Source organism: Drosophila navojoa, chromosome X (assembly GCF_054131105.1).
Source record: "Drosophila navojoa isolate 15081-1374.11 chromosome X, UAZ_NAV_1.0, whole genome shotgun sequence".
Lineage (NCBI taxonomy): Eukaryota > Metazoa > Arthropoda > Insecta > Diptera > Drosophilidae > Drosophila > Drosophila navojoa.
Window position 1 is genome coordinate 21,639,643 of NC_142895.1, and position 16,297 is coordinate 21,655,939.

Here is a 16,297-nt window from a genome sequence, read left to right on the forward strand (position 1 = left end):
CGGTGCCATAAAATAATGATTATAATTATGAGCATATAACGATTACGATTTGTTCTCTCGCACGCCTCAGTCGGTGTCGCTGTCGCTGTCGCTGCTGCTGCTGCTGCTGCTACTGCCGCTGCCGCTGCTGCTGTCGCTGTCGCTGCCACTGCTAGCGTCTGAATCTGGGAAGTATAAATATAAATGAATGTGTTCGCCGGAACCATGAATCAGTCTTATTTAGGCGCACGCCAATGATTATCGCCATCGGCTCGCGAATCCAATCGAACCGAACCAAATCGAATCGCAGCGCATCGAACTGAACTCAGTTCAAAACTGAAACTCGAAAACCTTAACTGAAATTGAAATTGAAATTGAAACTGAAATTGAAAATACAAATTAAAACAAACAAGTCATTAGCATTAGGCAAGTGCACGCGCCTCCAGCTCAGTATTATAAGACATTCAAGTCAACAACTAATTTAAGCAACAACAACAACAGCAACAACAACAACAACAAGCGCAACAACAGCCGCTAAAATGAGCCAAACAAGTAAGTAACTCATACGAGCAGAGAGTGTCAAGTCCAAAGTACTCCATAGACCGGCTAGCAAATAAATTTCAACTGGCTTTACCACGATTTACGATCGTTCGACGGTGGTGAAATTTTAATCATTTTTAAAGCGATGTTCTCAGCGCTGCGATGAACTAACCCAGAAAGCCAAAAATCAAAGTAAAACAACAACAACAAAATAGAAAACCGAAACAAAGTTCGAATCATAAAAAATGAACAAGTAAAACAATCATAAAAACTTTGAAAGCCCGCTAAACACTTAATGATATATCGAACAATTATCTTTGCGTTCAGCTTAGACCAAACACCTCGGGAAGTTCCCCAACCCAAAGTCATTGTTTATACAGACCCAAGAGACAACAAACAAGCCAAAAAGGAAGAAGAAGAAGAAGAAGACAAAGTGTAAAAGAGCAAGTGCGAGCATTGCAGTCGGGCTTTAACGACTGCAGAATAGTCATTCATGCGATTTGCCACGCCCCCTCCCCCAAATCTATGTGTGCATATCAATAGAGCGCAGTCAATAGTGAATTAGTCGAACAATTTAGAGTTTCTAGGTCTCAAATGAAAGGAAATATAGTTTTCCAGCTTAGCCACGCCCACTCCGGCATATATATTATAGATCTTATCAACTCGAGAGCATTCTCATAGTCACTGAAATACCATAAAATGACGATAGTTTTCGTTAAGCCACGCCCCCAGTGGGCGCTTTGGGAATATCTTAATAAATCGAGTTAGATCTGGAATCTTCTACGGACAGACGGACAGACGGACAGATAGATAGGCGAGCATTGCAACAAAGCCAATATACTCATTTCACTTTCTTGAATGAGCATCAAGAAGCAGAAGATAGCTGAAAGCAGTCTCATCATTAGCATGGTAAAAACCACAACAACAACTCAAATTGGCCAACGATTAAAGTGCAATGACTATAATCTAGCCAAATTAATCGCTGCCTTAATCTAGCTAGATAATCATTCAATTAATCGAATCACATGTTTAGCGGTTCTTCTGCACACTGCGATAAGACTTAATATGGGAGTATATCAATAAATATATGTGTGTGTATGTATGTGTATGTGTATATGTATATATTGCTGGTATATTCCACCTTGATGAAATACTTCAATAAGCCGCGCTTAAGCAGCGGCTCAAGCGGAACTTTCTAGCGGACACATGAGCCGTAGCACGTGTGCCGCCGCTGCCGCTGCCGCTGCTGCTGCTGCTGCTGCCGTCGCTGCTGCCGTTGGCGTTTGCCGTTGCCAGTTGTTGTTATCGCATGCAAAGTTGCTGACCTACGGCAACAGCAAACGTTTGTGCTCGTGCATGCTGTTGTCGTAGTCGCTGCCGCCGCTGCTGTTGCTGGCGATAGTCAAGCACGACAAGGCACGACCGGGCACGACCGGGCACGACTGGGCACGACGCGAGCGAGCGCACGCTGCTCTTGAATGAATTTTGTATTGTGCATGAATTATTCATACGACGCGTTGCCCCGCGGCCAATTGGTCAACGATGACGTCGCCGTTGCGCGCGACTTGTCTGTCTGGTCAGCGTCTGCTGCCGTCGCTGCCGCTGCCGCTGCCGTCGCTGCTGTGACAGCAACTTTGCCTTTAAGCAATATCTCCATTCGCAGCATACGAAAAGCGAAAATCATATGAAATAAAAAACCCAAAATACGCGCTCGATGAGTAATCGACAAATTTCTTGTGAAATTCAAGCGAAGCTCAATTGGCCGGATGACAAAGCCAAATGCCGTTCAACAATTTCGATAAGACACAAGCACACACACACACACATACACATACACGCACATGCAGAGAGCTAGAAATTGCACTCAATTGTTTTGGCTAAAAGCGAGCAGAGGCGACGCTCTCAGGCTGGAGGCTGAGCCGCTTATCACTCACTCAAAGGCGAGAGGCTGCGCATTGAGTGCGAGTGCAATGTGTGAGTGCGAGTGTGAGTGCGAGTGTGAGTGCTGTGCGAGTGCTGTGCGAGTGCGCAGCTGGCCAGTTGTCGAGCAGAGGCCGCAGAGCGCGCACGCCACGATCGAACGAGCACGCGAGTCGAGTTCATTTAATTATTTATCAATTGCAATTGGAATTTTAGTTTAGTTGCGAGCAAACTCTCATGTGCCAGGGTAAAGATCAAAGTGAAGCCATTAATGAATATATGTAACTTAATTTTCTTTCATTTCAATTTGTTTCACATTTAATTTTGATTACATTTTCCGCTTGCAGCAAAGCACGGCGCGAGCAAGAGACACAGCCAGAGCAAAAGCAACGCCAGCAACGCACAGAGCTGCAGTTGCAGCTGCAGCAGGGGCAACAACAGAATTGCTAGCTATACGGTGCTACTGGCGCTGGCCGCGCTGCTGCCGTTGTTGCCATTGACACACGGACGCCATCTGCACGATCAGCTGGCGCTGGGCTTTGCCTACGAGGATGCGGACAGCTCCGGCGGCGGCGGCAGCAGCAGCAGCGCCAGCAGCGACAGCATCGAGAGCAGCAGAGCGCTGCCCGCCTGGCACGCGAATCCCTTCTATGGCCTGGTGCAGAGCTACGCGGAGAACAGCGAGAACAGCTTCAGCAGCAGCAGCAGCTACAGCAGCGACAGCAGCAGCGACGCCAGCAGCGACGCCAGCAGCGGCAGCGTCTTGGACGCCGACGCTGAGAGCGAGAGCAGCTACGAGCAGATCACACAGGCGGCTATGAAAGCCGTCAAGCGGGAGCTGCAGCGGCAGCGCATCCGGCATCGGCGCAGCCATGCGCTGCAGTACTTTGCACGGACGGACGCGGCGCCCGAGTGGGTGAATCCGTGCGGCGGCGTCTATCAGCCGGATCGACAGCAGCCCAAGAAGCTGAACATCTCGGCGCGGGCCAAGCGCAATGTGAGTGAAAGCCAGGCCGAAACTGTGAAACTGGTTCACAATTCGCAATTGTATTCACAATAGACAATAGCTAAACAATGCTCTCCCCCTCTCTCTTTCTCACTTGCAGTATTTGAAGCTGCTGCGCAACAACACGCTCATCGAACTGCAAGACATACGTAAGGCGGCCAGGCTGGACTACGGCGACATTCAGGCTTGGCAGCGCGAGTACACCTTCCTGCCGAACATGACGCGTCCCACAAATAAGGTAAGAAGAAGAAGAAGAAGCAGAAGAAGAAGCAGCAACTGAAGCAGCTGAATTAGCGCATATGCAAAATGTTTGATGCGTTGTCCGGCGACTGAGACCTGCTCCGCCCTGGGCGGCTGAGACCAGTTTCCGTGGACTCGCTGAACGGCATTTGCATTTGCCCTTTCCTCTAGCTAATGCCGTTGCTCTTGTTGTTGTTGTTGTAATGCAATTGACTAACTGTTGCCCTCTCTCTCTCTCTCTCTCTCTTTCGATTTCGACCAATTACAGGTGATGCTGCAGACCTGGTACCGCGGCATCCAGACCTTCGTGGGCAGCTTCGCGTATCTGGGCAAGGCGCACTACAAATACCAGAAGGAGAACCAGCTGCCCATTGGCAAGTCCACCGAGGAGCTGCACAAGCTGCTGGTGAGCGCGCGCCGCGTGCTCTGCGAGATCGAGACGACCATCAATGCATCCTATCCGAACAGCAATGTGGCCAAGCTCAGCCAGATTAGCCGGGCCAAGATGCAGGCCGATCTGGACTTTTACACGCCCGCCGATGGCAGCAAGGAGGCCGACAAGCGCGATCTCAAGTTCACCAAGCAGCTGTACTTTCAGTTTCTGGAGAACATGTCCAAGTCGCTGCATCGGGCGCTCAACAAGCACAAGCAGCGACGCCACAGCGCCGAGAGCCAGCAGCACAGCTCGGCCATATCCAATTCCCGCCAGGCCATCAGCCTGGAGAGCTTCGAGGGCAGCCGATCCGGCCAATCTGGCCAGTCCGGCCAGTCGGGCCAGTCCGGCGGCTGCTCCAATTTCGGCGACTGCTAAGCCAGCGCAAGCGGAAGCGGAGCACCCGAGTCCTCCTCGAATTACATCTGACCTGCATCCAGTATTAGCGCCTCCCAGTGCTGTGCACAGTTCCTAGTTGCGCGACCATTGAAACCGTGAATTTGACCAATGCCATTCTACAATGATCCATTCTATCATTGATGACCTCTCCCCCCCTCCCACTTCCAGCGGTTCCTCCTCCTCTGTCCCAGGCCCCGCATAGAGCTTAAACTTATTTATTTATTTAATATTTATGCTAGTTCAAGTATAATCACAGCTACTTCCGTTGAGCGGATAGTTAGGATCACACACACACACACACGCACACGCACACACATACACAAGTATTTATTTATTGCTCTACATGACATTCGTCTGAACATTTCCAGTTAATTTCTAAGTCTTCATTTAGTTGCGTGCGTGATAAAATAGTTTTTAATTATTTATTTATTTATTTATTTATTGTATTTATTTATTGCATTGCATTGTAATTTTTTTTTTTTTTTTTTTATCACATATTTATACACATCACTTATTGAATCGTTGTAAGCATAGAAACAACACATCAGCAACAACAACAACAACAAATCGACAAAAAACAAATGAAAAAAAAAAAATATTTAGATACGCTGTGATTTATTTTAAGTAATTAATTACACTCTCTTTTTTTTGGATAGTTCTTAGTGAGAATGAAACAAATGTAAATTATACTAGAGTATTTATACCATATTTATTCCACAGCAAATATCGATGCGAAATATCATGACAAGCAAAGACACAAAAGAAAAAAAATCGCAAAAAAAAAAGAAAAGAAAAAGAAAAACAACAACGAAAATAAAAGAAAATCAAAACACATTAAACAAATATTGATGAATGTAAGTGCACACATACATACACATACATATGTGTGTATGTGTATATACACATCTCCCTCACACATACGTACGCATTGAAAGCTGTGTTTCAAAATAAACCCACAAGAGACAAAATACCAAAACGGAGATTTTATTTCTTAATCAGTAGATTACAGATATATGTATGTATATATGAATATACATACTTATATATATTAATACGCATTCACAAAATTGAATTGAGTATGTGAACAGCAAGAGTTCATCTATAAAACTAGAGTTTTGATATGCAGTAGAATCTGGCTACTCCGCTTATAGCGTCCTTACAATTATTACACAGACAAGCTTATGTGAGCAGGCTTATATGGTTATAGGCAGTTCTGGTTATATGGACGCATTCTTAAGCGCATTCTACTGTACATACTCGTGCATACCCTGGAATCATAAAGTGATCCGCCCACTAGAGGTGTGGTCGATCGGAAAATGCATTTCCAGGTGTCTCAGAAGCCATGGCAGTTAAAGGGCTGCAGAGTTGAAATTTGGCATATATTCGATTTAAAGTTCAATTATGAATTATGAATTATGGTGGATATATACTTATATATTTATATATATATATATATATATATATATATATATATATATATATATATATATATATATATATATATATATATATATATATATATATATATATATCCACTATATATTATTGATGCTTGGACTTTAAATCCAAAATTGGAAAGAAACGTTGATTCTGTTTGTAAATATTCCGTTTAAAATAAAAAAATAGCTTTTGCCTGTTTCTCCAATTTTTTTTTTTATTTTTTTATTTTTATTTTTATTTATTTATTTATTTTTTTTTTTTGTGCTTCACTTTTGTTGGGGTTTTAAGGCATAACTATTAAAGCATTATATCAATAAGTTTTCATATCCTCTATTGATTTATACAATAATAAAAAATATATACATACATATACATATATATATATATATATATATATATATGTATATGTATATATAAATAAATGAATATATAAATGCCAAATTGCCAAGTCAGCAAGCCAGAAAATGGATCTGCTTGTGCTTAGACATACATGATAATTCTCCAGTCGGGAGCACCCTACTTGATTTTTTTTTTAAATTATGATTATTTAGTTTATAGCTTCAGTGAACTCCCTATAGAATCCGTGTGTATATACTAAAGTCAGTATATACTAAAGTAAAACATACATATGCATATAATACGTTGGTACTCCCTTGGAGCAACGACACAATTTGATTCATCTAAAATAAGCGTTTTTTATTACAACGAAAAGATAATAGCACATGGTTACTAACCTAAAATAAGCGAATCAACAATTAAATGCGTAGGCTCCTATGCATTCCATTGAAACTTCAATTATTAATTATTATAATTATTTTTTTTAGCTTAAGATTAATTTAATTATTTTTAATGTAGTTTAATATTGATTAATTTATTATTAAGCTTATTAACTTCAGTTTGTATCACAAATCTCTCTATTTTCATCTTCTTATTTATCAGCTGATCTCCCCGATAATTTATTTGTGCTCATTGATATGTGTAAAGCTCACAGACATATGATTAGAGAAATGTAAATGTACACAAAGCTTACATGCATACATACACATATGGGCATTTGTCTACAAGAGACTACTTATGGTATTTCGTAATCCAGTTTAGTAAAAACAAAGTAGACTCTTCTAAACAATATAAATATTTGATTGGCACATGAATTGCATGCAGTTCTATATATGTATATGTATGTATATATACCCACATCTAAGCCAACAGTTAGGACTCACATGCAATTCAAGTATTTGCTTGGCAAGTCTGGCCACGGTATTCAGCCATGGAGCAGACAGATCGTCGAACTTTGGCCACGGGCAAAGGGTCGAGGCCAAAAATTGTAATTGCCTGCTCGTTGAACGATTGAGTGGCCGGAGCATTTAGGGCTTAATCATGGCAAATGTATCATAATGTTGGCACACTTGATGGCCCGTTTCCGGTCAAACAGGTGCATGAAGTTGCTTCCGATCGCAATCGAGCATTGCAGCGATAAGCGAAGAATCTGCACTGAATCTTGATGGCCAGCTGGGCGAGCGTTGGTCAAGTGACGTGCATTAAGCATCGAGGCGTTCGTTGCACAAATGCCAAGCATTTCCGATTCCACTTCAAGCAAGCGAAGGCTGCGCGTGGAAGCCCCGTTAATGGCTCATCTTATCGATCGCTGGCACGTCGTTATTCATGCAGTCGGCATGCGATGCGCGAACGGCGCAAACAAGTGGATTAAAATGGAATTCTTGCGCTGAGTGCCTTCAGCTCGATGCGCATACGACACGTTGCCCGCACCTAGGTAGCGCAGACACACACACACTGGCCTAGCAAGGACACTAACCACAGCGAGCATTGCCTACTCTTGGGCGAGACATGTCGCATGACAAGCAGTGCACTGCTTGCGCAGGCGAACTTTTTATGGCAACTCCAAGAATTTCGTAGTTCACAAGTTGCACACAGATGGCGCTGTAGAGCTTTCTGCTGCTGTTAACTAAGGGAAATTTCTGCCATTGTCAAATATTTCCCACTGACATGGCTCTGTTAGTTTGAAATTCATAAACGCATTGTATAATGGGCTGTAATGCGATTGCCACGCCCACCCGCTCAACCATAAATATGACTTGAGCTTGATTCTTCTTGCAGGCTGAGGCAAACACACACACTCATAAGCGTCCACTCACGAATGGAATGCTTAACACATACGTAATAAATTCAATTAGGAGCGCATTGTAAATATTGTCACACCTTTTGACTGGAGTCAACACACACGGCCAAAGCACTACAAAAAGTTTTTAGCTTTTCGCCCCATTTAGTTACATATGTTGTTGTTGTTTTTGGTGGTGTTGTTATTGCTATTGTTCTCGCTGCACAATGGAATTCCTCAAACTGCGTGCCTAAATTATGAAAAATAAAAAAACAAAATATGTTTTATTTATAGATGCCAAATTGAATTATTTAGTTTGCGTTCAAGTTTGATCACAAAAGGTGTGAGCTTGTATAAAACGCGCAACCATAAACAACGTATCTTATGAATATGTGTATAAACATATGTATATATATTTTTTTCTTTTCTTTTTATTTTCAATATCAATATATTTTATATGAACCATTAATATATTATCATGTATTAGGAACTATACCTCTGATGTCATTCGAAGCCGTTGCAAGTAAATTTATCTGTTGAATTGAGTAAAATAGATTCGAATCGGATCGAATGATGATGATGATGATAATGATGAAGATTAGAAAAAATAGAAAAGAAGTAGATTAAGGGGAAGAAGAAGAATTGAGAAGAAAAGCAGCAGGAGAAGAAGAACAAGAAGAAGTCGAAGTAGAAGAAGAAGAAAAGGCAGCAGATTGTTCCATTCAGTTCAGTCCTAAAAGCAGCTCGAAGACATTATCATCAGAGTCATATAATGAATTATGATCAAATTAGAAAGAAGCCTTTCTTATAATATATATAAATATATACATATATATCAAACATATTTTGCTACACACATAAAAAACTATCTCACAATCTCTTATCTAATCTAATAGATACAACATTGGGCTCTTTATTAGAATCTCTAATGCTCTACACTATATTATACCTATTAGATACTCTATAAAATGTCAATGTCAATGCTTTGCCCAGTAATGCTTTCAAGCACTTGCATGTCAAATAGAAGAACTAGATTAGAAGAATATAGAAGAATAAAGCAACCGGCTGAACAAGAAAATAGATAGTAATAGCTATAAAACACTTGCATAAGAAGCCATCAAGTCTTTAGTCGATTAAGTGCTGCAGTGTAAATGCTTCTATTAAACAAATTTCATTAAAAACAGACTGCATTAAAAACAGGCAGCATTTAAATGAATAGCTGCAGCAATTGTTAAATCAAAGCGAAACATATGAATGGATGATTGAGAACTAGTTGAATTCATCAATTTTAATAGCTTTGAGTTGCCACAGTGAATAGAACAACAATTGAAATGTTGAAAAACCTGAACTGATATACACAGATATATTTATATAGATATACATACGTAACATATTTACTCACATTTTCATGTCTCTTTCTAGTTTCACAGTTACTTTGAATTTAATGAAATTCAATATAAATTTTATACCTTTTTTTTTTTCTTTACTAAGAGCTATGCTTAAATACAGTCAAGTCTCGCTAAATCGAAAATCGCGATAAATCGAAAAATTTCTGCCATTGTCAGTGTGTAAATCGAAATAAATGAAACTGATCCCCATGCCATTTCGAAATATCGTGAGTCTACTGTAATTATAAATCGAGCTATTTTTTTTTTTTCGTGCCTATTAACTCATTCGACTATTTGTCTATTGTGGCTCAATAATATCTCTGATTATATTCGGCTATAAATTGGGGCATAGCTGGGGCAGTCGGCCAAATAAAATAGCTCAATCGGATAGTTGAAATAATTGAGCTACATTTTCTGTGTATTTATTTAGTGAAATTTTATTTTTATTATTATGTCCTGAACCCAATCAGGGTGTAATGTTTTTGTGAAAAAGTATGTAACAGGCAGAAGGAATCATCGCAGACTCCATAAAGTATATATATTCTTGATCAACACGATGAGCTGAGTCGATGTAGCCCTATCCGTCTGTCCGTCTGTCCGTCCGTCCGTCCGTCCGTCCGTCTGTCTGTCCGTATGAACGTTGAGATCTCATAAGATATAAGAGCCAGAGACCTGAAATTGTGCATACTCGTGTATACCTTACGCAGTACGAGTTTACTTTATTTTTTTGGATAACTCATCCGATAACTTTTTATCGATAATAATCGAAAAGTCGATTTTGTTTTTTGACTAGAGTCTTCTTGCTTGTTTATTATTATTATTTCTGTTTTAGTTTAAGCTTTTTATTGACACTCGCTTTGGGCATGAATTTAAAAAAAATAATAATAATAATAATAATAATAATAAAATAAATTGAAATATGCACTCAATGATTATATAGATAAAGATATATGTATATATACATATGTATTTATGTATGTATATATGTAGGCAATTTAGTGCATTGCCGTGACTCTAGTCAATTAGTTTCCTGTAGGCCTTCAACACTCTTCTGCAGACTGTCAACTCTTCAACTCAGGGCTGAACTGGACCAAACGGAACGTTGAAGAAGTTATGTGGCTGACTATATTTAACAGCCCGAAAGGCGGAACATGTAAGGCAAGATTAAGCAGGGTAAGGCAGGGTAAGGCTCTTCACAGTTGCGAGGGCACGTCGACAGCTGTACAGCAATTCGATTCGATGCATGGAGACAATTTGGCAACGAGAGCTGGCACCGGCTGCATTCAGACTCCACAAAGTTGCAGTGGAGCACTTCGATACGGGGGACATGGTGCATATCGGTTCCCCGGTCAATTTACGCACACAAAATAAAAGTAGCGACAGAATCAAAGTGAATGAAGAGAGACCACTGCCCGAATGCATGGAACACAATATTTACAATATCTGTATACATATATGCATACACATATGCATATGCGAGTGCCAAGTGAAGTGGGGTCGATTGAAGTGTAAGGACTCTGCTCAAACTATGCGCATCTCGACTGCCCTACATAGCTGTTGGCCCCTATGCTCCTAATGATTATAACTTGGTTACGATGACGACAATGACTGGCTGGCTGGCTGGCGGCTTGGATATATTACTGACAATGTTGGCGCCATTAAAACTAACGAGGTAGCGGCGTGCCATTTTTAATGAATATCAGGTTAATGAATATTTTATAGAAATAACGACGAAGCCAGCTGCAGCTGCTGCTGCTGCTGCAGCTGCTGCAGCCGAGAGATGCAAAGCGGACAAGCTGCTCACGCGCTCTCGACTGGTCGATTGAGCCATAAGCCAACTGCTGCTGAAGAAAGAGGGAGACGGAGAGGGAGGAGAGGGAGACGGAGGCGGAAACGGAGACGGAGACGGAGACGGAGACGGAGACGGAGACGGAGACGGAGACGGAGACGGAGACGGAGACGGAGACGGAGACGGAGACGGAGACGGAGACGGAGACGGAGACGGAGACGGTGGCAGAGGAGGAGACGGTGGCAGAGGAGGAGGAGGAGGAGGAGGAGGCGGAGGAGGCGGAGGAGGAGGAGGAGGAGAAGTGGTGGTGAGGGTGGCAGAGGAGGAGGAGGAGGAGGAGGAGGAGAAGTGGTGGAGAGGTGGAGACGATGGAGTGAGAGAAAGAGAGAGAGGGAGAGCGAGAAACGGAGAAGGAGGGAGATAGGGAGCTGGTGACGTAGACAGGGAAGGAGAGGGAATATGAATAGGGGAGAGACCCGTGGAGGTAGACCGAGTCGGGGGCAGAAAGAGAGAGATTAGGTGACGAGGACGGTGACGCAGACCGAGAGGAAGGCAGTGATGAAAGCGGAGAGGAAGACGAGGCAGCAGGAGACGGGAGGAGGGAAACGGAGAGACGGCGACGGCGACGATGACATCGTCCTCGTTCCATGTGGCTGCAGTCAATAAAAATTGCATTGCATAGCTGAAGGGGCACGTACTTTAATTTTGCTTACTTCGTGAATGAGCACAATTGAAATGAATAGAAATGTGTGTGTGTGTGTGTGTGCGTGTGTGTAGCAGCAAGATGAAAAGTGAAATGGATAGAAAAGAAGCCAAGTGAAGTCGACCCACACACACACACACACAGACACACACACTTGGATAGTGTCTGTTGTGTGGCAGTCGCATTATTTTGACCACGCTACGTGTGTGCCAGTGACAAATCGAGCGTAGGCGACGACTTGACGCTGCCCGCTCACTAAAGTATGTGCAACAGCAGCAGCAGCAGCAGGAGCAGCAACAGCAGCAGCAACAGCAGGAGCAGGAGCAGGAGCAGCAGCTGTTAAAGCATCCGCAGGCGACCACGAATGGGTTTCGCCTCAGCTCAGCTCAGCCCCACCCCACCCCGCCCACACTCGCTGAGCCCTATTTACATGCGAAGGCGCTAAGCTCACTAAATTATGCACATTAATGCCGCAAGCCGCAAAACCGAGACCTTCCCACTCCTGCTGCCCTGCACGAGAGCAGCTGAGCACACAGCAGCTGGGTGGCAGAGCGCCTTGGGTTGGCCTTTGACTCGGCCGGCAGCGACATTTACCAATTGCACTGGCTAATCGTAAAGCAAACATTCAGTGGGCTACCTTAGCAGGTAGCTTACACACACACACACATATGCAAACTGTAATTGAGCTGCAGTAACGGGCGAGGGGGGGAGGAACCCCTATAATGGGAAATAATTGTAGCCATTGAGCCTGGCTCACTTAGAGCCTACGAGCTGTGATAAGAGTTGTTAGCATTCTGAACAGCTGGCAGGAGTTGTGCCTCCAAATAAGCCAAAATAGGCTGGAAAATAAGCTAGATTTAAGTTAAGGAAGATATACGAAACAACTTTGGGTTTTAGAATGATGCAACTTCATGTGTTTATTCATTGAGAGAGGGTGTTGCAGGCAGACGGGCAGCTGGGCATTGATTGATCGATTGATCTCTGGCTGCATGTGCCTTGTATACATTTATATTTGTATGCACTCTGGCTGCTGTCACGCCCATAAGTTATTAAAGCTGACAGACGAAATTTTGATTGAAATTACAATTTCCATATTTCAAATGATGTTATGCGATTGGAAGTTTCGATAACAGCTACTGTGATGCTGTTCGGTGTACCTTGTATACTTTCTATATTTTAGATTTTGGAGAGCTTCCCCTTCACTTACCTTCTGCTACTTCGCTCTCAGCATATCATATTCCAGTACTATGGAGGCGTTCGTGTTGATAATCCCGTCTAGCAGAAACGTTGATCGTAAATCGTAAAGCCGCGCTTCCCAGCGGAGCCTAGATTAGTGTGTGTGTGTGTGTGTGTGTGTGTGTGTGTGTGTGTGTGTGCGTGTGTGTGTGTGTGTGTGTGTGTGCGTGTGTGTGTGTGTGTGTGTGTGTGTGTGTGTGTGTGTGTGTGTGTGTGTGTGTGTGTGTGTGTGTGTGTGTGTGTGTGTGTGTGTGTGTGTGTGTGTGTGTGTGTGTGTGTGTGTGTGTGTGTGTGTGTGTGTGTGTGTGTGTGTGTGTATTTGTGGGTGTGTATTTGTGGCTTGCTATGTATGCATAGAGGAAATATAGCTTTGCTTGAAATATATACTTCTCATAGGTGACAGGGTAGGCATGCCTTTGCAATAAGCCTTTGGAATAAGTTGCATTTTTTTGCCAAGTCGGAAATCAAAAGTCGATAATTTATTATAAATTCTTTTCATATGTTAAATAAATTAAGTGAAAATGCAGTTGAGCCACGATGCCAAAGCCTCTGGAAGCTCTGTGTATAATTAATGCGGTACATGTGTAACTGATTTATACTAGTATGTGTGTGTGTGTGTGTGAGTGTGTGGGTGTGGGTGAAAATCATATATCGAGCATGGATATCTGAGATTTGGGCAAAAAGTTGGCCGAAAATTAGCATTGACAGGCAGAAGGCCAATTGGCAATTGGTTCCCAGTTCCCCGTTCCCAGTTCTCAGTTCCCAGTTCCCAGTTCCGAGTCCTGATATGTATAATGTATGGCGTCGGTGGGACTACAGCGAGTCGGGTAATTGCCATTAGTTAATGGTGTCGTTGCCGTCGAAGGGCTTACAAATAATTCAAAGGACTTTAAGTTGGCCCAGCGAATGGCCATTGATTCGGCCTGGGTGCGGACGCTTAACTTTTGGGTGGCCCGCGGTGCACGTCCCTCTGTGGCTGCTTATCCCCAAAGGCTGCAGCAACTTCATCAAACCAAAACAATAAAGAGTTCAGCCAAACAAACAGAGAGTGAGCGAGGAGCGGGAGGAGAGCTCACCCGCTGAGATGGATCTGCGGCTGGATGAATGTGCGCAGGTGACAGAGCTCTCTCTGTTTGTGGCCAAACATCGAGATGGAAATTCAATTAAATCACATGCTCACTCAATCAACCAATAACCGAAGCCAATCTGCTTGCGTTTTCTTAAACTTCCATTGAGACTCCCATTGAGCGCTCGCCTAGCTAAGCTCATCTAGCCAAACAGAGATTGACTTTTGTGCATGTGAGTGTGTGTGTGTGTGTGTGTGTGTGTGTGTGTGTGTTTGCTAATCAAATTGGAGTCAAAGGCGGGCAGCACAGCAAATCAATTGCTTTGCAGTGAAGTTTTTTATAGAAAGCAATTTATTATTTAGTTTTGCCAAAGCATTTAAACAGGCAAAAAACTAACTGAGATGGCAGAGAGGAAAAAAATCACTTCAAAAAAATTCAATTGCAATCGTGGCTAGACCACAAAAACTATTTATGCATATATTCCATTTGAATAGCAGCAGCAACATGAATATATATATATGATGTATATAGTCTATATTTTCACTATAAAAGAAAAAAGCTCTAAATATTTCTATTTATTTCTATTTACTATTATTATTCTATTTATATTTCTATTTATTAAAGTTTTACCTTTCTCTTGCACATATTTGTTTGTGGTGTTGGCATTCAAAAGACTCCAAATTCAAGTTTCCAGATTTTTTGTTTACACTTGAAAAACAAGGGGCGGAATCTTCTGCTCCAAAGTTTGACTTCATCAGTTCACGTTAAGGCTAAGAGTAAAGTAGGAGAGGAATCAGAGAGAGAAACATAAACATAAAATACATATTTTATATGTAATAATATATAAAAATATATGGTCACACATCAGACATCTCTTATATTCAGGCACTTACTACAGGCTGTCCATATTCAAAGGACTCTCTGTTTTTAAGGCTGAACTTATGGCTATATGCTAGTCTTCCAAATTTGATGGGCTCGACTGATTCAATGACTGAATTATTTAAAGCTGGCATCGCAAAGTGACCCAAGTGAGTGTCCTTGCTTCAGGGAAGAATCCAAACAGTTCCCACAGTTGCGCAGATCGCAGAGATATGGAAAGATAGAAAAGATAAAATGTAAAATGTGATAATCAACAGAGAATCGAATCGATTTCAAGGGGAGTGAGGCATATGAGGCACATGCCCAACGCTGCTTTGGGCAGTTTTGCTAACCAGTTAAGCAGTTTGGGTAAATATATAGCTATAAATATATGTATGTATGTATGTGTATACGAAAAAATAAGTCATCATGCTTTGGCCCAGGCGAGAGCAATAAAACGCCACTTGCAGCACGTTTCTGGGCTGGGCGGCAGAGGGGGGGCAGAGTGAGCAAACGATATAAAATGTAGAAATTGGGTCAAGTTGGTGTTTAATGAATGGGGCGCTACAAGGAGCAGACTCGGCGCGAAGACTCGAAGTTGCCTTCGTGTTTATCCCAAATATTGTCTGCCGTCTGAGACAGCCGAAAGTAGGAACTATTTTGGCGCACGGTTCGCCTGTGTGTGTGTGTGTGTGTGTGTGTGTGTGTGTGTGTGTGTGTGTGTGTGTGTGTGTGCGTGCGTCTTCAATAAAAGTCCATAAAACGGACAAGGCCAGACTTGTAGTTTGCAGCGTATGAGGACGTGGCAGACGCCTGGCAAAAGTCCTGGCACGCACGCAGCTGAGCAAGGGCAACCCAGACATGGCTGACCGACTAGCGTTAGGCAAAGCCGCAAGCCACATCAGAGCCAGAGATAGACACAGACACAGAGACAGAGGCGAGGCAGGCGCTTGGGGTTTGGTGAACTAACCATAGGAGGACGGCGATGTACGGCGAATGTACGCTGCATTCTGATTAGGCAAACAAAGTTAATTGGATGCGACAGGGTGGCGGATTGAAGGCCAACCAGCCATCCAGCCAGCCAGTCAGCCAGGCAGCTCAACAAAGGCTAACAATAGCAACAACAACAACAACACCTGCAACTATTTGAGAGAGAGCAAGTTTCGACAAGCTTATGAGCACG

The 16,297-nt window shown here is 42.7% G+C and overlaps 1 protein-coding gene across 2 annotated transcripts; it reads left to right on the forward strand.

The window, feature by feature from the left end:
- Positions 1-220: 220 nt before the first annotated feature.
- upd2 (unpaired 2) lies at positions 221-5,473 on the forward strand. Of its 2 annotated transcripts, none has more exons than XM_018110626.3 (4): positions 221-531; positions 2,787-3,436; positions 3,546-3,683; positions 3,954-5,473. In XM_018110626.3, exons 1-4 carry the CDS (start codon positions 519-521, stop codon positions 4,494-4,496), a joined length of 1,344 nt encoding a protein of 447 aa, XP_017966115.3. In that variant the 5' UTR covers positions 221-518; the 3' UTR covers positions 4,497-5,473. The 2 variants fall into 2 exon arrangements, with proteins under 2 accessions (XP_017966115.3, XP_089121119.1); XM_089264993.1 differs by lacking the exon at positions 221-531 and adding an exon at positions 2,559-2,686.
- The last annotated feature ends 10,824 nt before the right edge of the window (positions 5,474-16,297 follow it).